The sequence below is a fragment of the Phaethon lepturus genome, unplaced genomic scaffold, assembly GCF_000687285.1.
Source record: "Phaethon lepturus isolate BGI_N335 unplaced genomic scaffold, ASM68728v1 scaffold35821, whole genome shotgun sequence".
In the NCBI taxonomy this organism is placed as follows: Eukaryota; Metazoa; Chordata; class Aves; order Phaethontiformes; family Phaethontidae; genus Phaethon; species Phaethon lepturus.
Genome location: NW_010520505.1, coordinates 1 through 6,726, shown reverse-complemented (window position 1 = coordinate 6,726; position 6,726 = coordinate 1). Strand labels below are relative to the sequence as shown.

At 37.9% G+C, this 6,726-nt stretch overlaps 1 protein-coding gene across 1 annotated transcript; it reads right to left on the bottom strand.

Annotated features, from left to right (window-relative positions):
* Nucleotides 1-606: 606 nt before the first annotated feature.
* LOC104628732 (mitotic checkpoint serine/threonine-protein kinase BUB1 beta-like) lies at nucleotides 607-5,656 on the bottom strand. The gene is made up of 3 exons (XM_010297403.1): nucleotides 5,488-5,656; nucleotides 4,987-5,093; nucleotides 607-835 (listed from the first exon to the last, which is right to left on the bottom strand). The coding sequence occupies exons 1-3, from the start codon at nucleotides 5,629-5,631 to the stop codon at nucleotides 646-648; spliced, it is 441 nt and encodes a 146-aa protein (XP_010295705.1). The 5' UTR covers nucleotides 5,632-5,656; the 3' UTR covers nucleotides 607-645.
* Nucleotides 5,657-6,726: the final 1,070 nt, after the last annotated feature.

The window sequence follows — 6,726 nt, the reverse complement described above, 5'->3', positions numbered from 1 at the left end:
TTGCATTGAGAAGCAAAAATTTAAGTACGCATCTCTCTCACTCATGACTTTATCTACTTTTTCTTAGGACAATCATCCATGAGAGCACATTCCAGGTAGAATCATTCAAGTTGTGTTCAAGTGTCCAGGAATTCCTGTGTAGTTATGAAAGCTGCCACCAAATGAGGGGCTTTTGTATCTAGCAGCCACAAGCAATTCCCAGTCAGGCAGAAGCACTCCAGCATGGATATCAGATCAAGTCTTCTGTAACCATCTGACAGTAACATTTAATGTGACAGAGTTGCTATCAAAATACAACTTTATTGATGAAACACTGATTAAAAGACCAACTAAACATAGGACAAAGATGTTTCAAAGACTGCAGTGTGAACTAGCTATTAAACACATTTTTAAGGAACTATACAAAAAGGGGAGGGGGCAGTTATAACTACCAACTTTCTCTGGCAAACTGTTCAGACACAGACTAGTTCATGTAGCAGGCTTAGGAGGTTATCTATGCATTGATGATATCAACATTCTTTAGCAAGTCCCGTGTGAAGTACTGCAGAAACGGCTTCAATCACTGTTCATTCTTACATTTGAAAATAAAAGAAGTTAACAACAAATTCCTCTCTATAATACAAAATGGATTTGTCCTCTGTGAAATTACAGGAAGTTCTCCAAGAGGAAAGTTTCTCCCAGTGCAGCTAAGGATTCACAAAGTCGTTCTTGGAAACAGCTGTCAAACATGTCACTTATTTCCTCTCTTAACTCCCTCAGCAGAGGCACTGTGGACTTACCATCTGCATTCAGAATTCTCCCAAAAAGTTTACTCCAGAAATCACTGTCAACAGTCCTAAAACAAACAGAGCAGTTTTCAGTGAAACAGTATGCATACACGACATGCCTGTCAAGATTTCCATTTATATTCAGCACTAAACGCCCTGGGAGAACCAAGTCTGAAATTATTATTTCACTCACATAAGTAAGTGTAAAGGAAAACTAGGAATGTATTGTTAGTTCATATGTGTGGGCCCCTTTCTCTTTCTCTAGTAGTCTTCTGGACAGGCTGTTCCACAGGTCTATCAAAACTACTATTTTTACAGTTACCTCTTCTAGTGTACCTGACTGCTATCACCATTCACACTGAGCCACGGCACTTCTTAATTAAAGGAGTTATCAAGAACTTTCTTTGAACCAACAAAGTTGGCAGATTCCTTTCATGAACAAGGGGTAGAGGTAAATCTTATTTCCCCATTTGCAAGTTAAGTTCACAGATCAATATTAAAGGAAAGCTGCAAGAGAAATACAAAAGAATGAGTGCTTTACAGCCCGTTTTACTTACTTTTTTTTCCCCTGCCTTCCATCTGCTAGAGTTCTCATATAGATAACATTTCAAAGACAATTAATAGTAATAAATCCCCTCTCTCACAGATATACCCACACCACATGAATAAAAAGGTTAAGTGACTCATTAAAGTCTCAGAAACTGATTATCAGAGCTAACCCTTTGTTCTTCAGCCTTGCACTGAAGTCCATAGACCACACTGCTTCTGACTACTGAAGCACTTTCCTCCCTCAAGCTAGGAGTTACATTGGCTTTTGAACAAATTATCTACCTCCGCTTTACGTGACTCATAAAACAGCAGCAGCCATAAGTCTCAGAAGGAATCTGTCCCTTACTATTACACTAGTAACTCCTACATTTCTAAAATAACGAAGTCATACAGAACCTAACAAAACAAAAAAAAGCAAGACTTGAGACCATTTTCTTCATGGACTTGAGACAACTAAGAAGCATAGCAGAGGAGGTTACATGTTGGGTAAGGATGTCTAAGGAGTTACGAGCGACAAAAACAGTCCTAAAAATTCAAACACAGCTTCTGTACACTACCTCAACAAGGTATATAAGCCTGCACAGAGGAAGTTTCCTACTATAGTGAAAATAGAAAAAACTAAAAACACTCCTGGAACTGAAAAATCTCCAAATACATTCTTTAATAACGGTAACATGCTAAAACATCCTCCCCTGAAAAACATGTTGTCAACCTTATAGTAATGCTCAAAGATGAAAAAAGAAACTTGATCAGAATTCACATTCTACCTTTCCAGAAGTCTTTATTGTAACATTGAAATGTTTTGCATTCATTCATTACCTTTTAGGTGGGTTCTGCTTTATTGAGTGCCATTAGCCTTAGAAGAACAATTTTGTGCTTTGCCTTGCAATTCCCCACTGCTTTGGTATTTTGTTGAACTGTTAGTAAAATTAGTGGCTCTACTAGTCATTCTACTATCTTTAAATTTGTTTAATACTTAAAAATAATTAAGTCCTTTTTTAAAAGCTTTCCTAAGATAAGGAGGTCAGGGTTGTTGCATTTAACACCAGCCAGCCTTCTATTAAAAAGCCTTCTTCCATTTCTTACTGCCTAAATTCTCAGAACATTGAGGAAAGTTATCCTGTCAATACAAGCCTCAGAAAAGAAACCCCAAACCAACCCCCAAAGAAACAAACAAACAAAAAAAAACAAACCCACTTTCCACGTCACTTATAGAACTTTCAGCAGAAAGAAGTACCATGATCTTTACAAAAGAAAAGTAGAACTACTAAAAGCTCCAGGAGAAAGAATCCTGTGTCTTCATGGGTGTTGCAAGTGTCACTGCCACACGTGGCTGTATTTAAAGAATAAAGCTCACGATTAAGTACTTCTCACAGGAAAGTACTTAATTGTGCACCCCCTTCTGGTGGCTGAATAAGAAAAATCATGCTTGTCAAATTATTTGAGACTTTATTGAAAGCTCCAAATTGACTGGAGGAAGCCTCAGCAATTAATAAGAGCCAGACATACTAAAAGACCTACATGTGAATGAAAAAAAATTCAGTGCAGATTCCTTATTGCTGCATAATGAAATACCCTGTTTACACTGTCGATGTAAGACTTCAGTATAACATGTAACTAAAGCACCTATATAAACATTTATTGGAATTCTTGATGTTGAAAAGTAAGTATAGAAGATGAATAATAAGTCTATCACACTTTGAGAAGCAAAGTAGAAGACAGGGTAGAAAATGGAAATTCCTTCTTTGTACTCCCAACTCCAAAGCAAAGTTATAAACTGATGTACCCAAGTGAATGATGAGCCGTTACAGCCTGATTCCAGCTGCACGGAATTCATGCTCAGGCTTTACCTTCTTCCTCCTTAGTTTCCTCTAGCCCTTCACAGGCCTCACTCCCCTTCTACCCAAGTCTCCCTCCAAGTTCTACCTCTACCCAGTATCCTACTTCTTTCAATCCAGTATCCCCAGCTTTAACTGAAATTCCTTTCCAATTGAGCCCTGCCCTCCAAACTCCCCATAACAGCCAGCCCTATCCTTCAGACTTAATCCTCAGACTTAACTATACCTGCTACTCAGTTCTTCCTGCTCCACTTCCAGCCAGCTATTGCTATTTTCCCCATACCCAAATCCTGATGAGGTCCCCAACACCCTGTGTGGCTTCATCTGCAGTAGCTCAATTTAATCTCTTGTAGAATTAAAAAATTAAATAATAATAAAAAAAATCTATAAGGCAACACTTATCAGAAATCTGTCCCTCTATCCCAACAGAATATTGTTAAAAACAGATCATGTTCTGATAGAAATTAATATACAGGAGTCTTATTTTTCAGAACAGATCAGGCTTTCATAGCTCAAAGATATGTTAGAATATCTGTCAGTAGAGAGCAAAAGCCAGACTCCATTAATGACTTAGTTGCGTTTTTCCCTTTTTTAAATAGTATTTCTGAAACAAAGGCAGTGTAAGATACTTATTTACTGCCAACCTATACATCATTGATATTCATCTCTTCAGATGGCAGTCACCCACCCACAGTGATTCTGCTCCTCACAGCCTAGTCCTGTAAGTTGATCCTCTGAAGAAAAAACAAAAGGTACAGGGTACAGTAAGGCGTGCATAGTGAGTACTCCGCAGAAGCCTGCTACAGCCTTGTAAGTACTAGTATCGGTAGCTGAAAGACAGGTATAGGCCCAGTAAAGAAAAAAGCATTTTTCCCCTGTACATAGCTTAAGATGATGAGATTTTTTTTCACAGGTTGAATACAACAAAACTAGGCGGTGTAAGTAATGCAGGTTGCTAGGGAACTGGACAACTCCCAGATTGTGTAGAAAAACCAGTACGTTTTCTTAAAGCAACGGCTATAGAAGTACATCCACACAGCAAGTGTAGCTAATATACCATGATCCTGAATGCAGACATCTGTCAATGATTTCTGTCATGAGCAGAGAGCTCTGGAAAATCCTTAAGAAACACTAAGGCAGAAAATTCTGCAGGATGTAACTAACAAAATGAGCAAGTGTTTAGTCCAAGAACAAACAAAACAGTAGATGAAGGCAGAGTAGTCTTATAGCCAAAACATGTGGCTGAAAGAGAGCAGTAGAAATTAACACCCAAGGACAAACAGCAACTTCCAAAAAGAAGCTGCTTGCACACGCATCTTAAATTATAATTTTAAATTATTTTCCTTCTTGTGCACATATACTGTTTCTGCAACTATTATAGACAGAACCCTGGCATCAGTGTCTTAGTAGCCTTTCAATGAAAAAAGCCTAGAATTAAAAAAAAGCAGAAAAACAAAATAATCTCCATTTATAAAGCAACATGCCCATGTAATTTTTTTCCTCACCATCCACCCACTTCTAAACTTCTCCAAGCTTGGTCTATCAAGTGACCAGAGAGACTAAAGCAGTGTGGTCTCAAAGGAAGCAAAAAGCAAAAATCATCTTAACTGGACTGTTAGGCTCACATTCAGCTTAAAATTGTCTCCTACACAGCACTAAGGCTGCTATACAATGAACAAGTGCAGTAGCTTCAAAATTTAAGCCTCCACAGAACTAATGCTTTTGGCAACAACAGCACTAAATTCTGTGTTCTAAGTTTTGAAGATGGCTCCATTGTAAAGGAAGTTAGAAGTCTGTTCTTCCCCAGCAGCCTCCTCTGCAAAAGGACTTACTTTGATAGATTTTGGCTGATTTTCCAGACGGAATTCTCTTGATAGACCTGGACATGATCCCCAAACAGCATCAAATGGACTATATCTGCAATGCCAACCAAGTCTACCTGCAATCACAACAAACATTAGAAAGTTCAACTTCTGTCTAGTTTTGCAATCCACTACAGATTTCTACTGTTGGTGTTTTTACACATTTAAGTCTGACTTAATCTTTGCATCAGAATCTTCCAGAGACCTGCTAAGCAAGAAAACTTCAAAAACTAAAATTCTGGTGTTATTGTATGTTCCTAAATAAATACAATAGTCACAGGCACTGTGACTCCAACAGCAACTCCAACAGCACTGTTAGTGCCTTTGCTTAATGCCAAAGGTGAAAAGTCTTCTTTATTCAGTATTTATTGATCAGAGCTTTCAACAGAGTTTGCAAAACATAACTTAAGAAAATAGAGATTTTGTAAAGGAAACACAGCAACTAAGATGTCCTGCTAAATAGAGACTCACCTGATAAGGAAGAGAACTTTTTGCCAGAAGCTGTTGTCCATGAGGGGTCTGGGATATGGGAAAGCTGTTAGGCAAGCTTACTTGAGACTGTAATCTCAAATCTAGACTATGAGAGAAATCCACTATCTTCAGAGCTCTTGTCATCTCATCGTTAGCAAATGGATCACAGATCCTGAGCAGAGGAAGCAAATTAAGCATAAGACTATCCATCAAACTTTTTTTTTTTTAATTAAATTTAACAGCATAGTGAAGCTGAGTCTTAGCTATGTCAATGCTCCCCTCTGAGGGTTAGCTTAAGAACTACGGCTGAAAGGACTACCCCTGGCTGGGGGACCAGCTGGCAGCCTGAAACTTGGGAGATGATACTGGTATCTCCAGAGGAAGCAATGGGTTAACCCACTAAAGGGTTAAGGAGGATGATGTTTTGATATTTGTCACAGTTATCTGTAACACAGTTGGTGGAACAAGAAAATAGCATAATATTTAGCACTTCTGCCCCTCCTTCAAGATCTCAGAATACTTTATACATAAAGAACGAATCTTCATAATACTTAAATAAAGCTTTCCTAGTCTACACTAGGGAGGACAAACAGAAAGGGCAGTGAGGAGTATCTGTATAGATGATAGTGTACTGCCAAGCCAACAGTATAAAGAGATCACACTTCTCACTACTATTCTTCTCACCTACCTGTATGCTATGAGCATACATTTTGTAATTTATACTAGGCACTTATCCTAGGATACTTTTTGCTATCAAAAAAAACCCAAAAATCATTATCCTAACTTTTTGGCGGTTTAGTTTGGTTTGTATTTGCCTCAGAGAGATCCAGCAGGAGATATCCAACTCCATCAAGCCACCATTAGATCAGTGACTTTCAAAATAGGATGCTTGCACCCTAAGGAGTGACCAAGACAATCCATTGGGGTGTGTGAAGAAAATATTAGAACTTCAGTAGTACATGTATGTAACTTATAAATAAATCATATAAAGAAATTATAAATAAAATATATTGGGGGTGTGCATGGTAGATGACTGTAGATTCAAAATAAATTTGAAATTAATAGCTATTTTTAACATATCAGTGAAGATTAAGAACAGCCTCAGTCAATTTCTTCTAAGGGAATTATATCTGAATCATTAGACTTTCCAAAGTTATTATCTTCCCACCCTTAGTTCACAGATCACATTCCAAGGGATATGTGACTTTGTTCACAGAATCAGAATCACAGAATCACTAG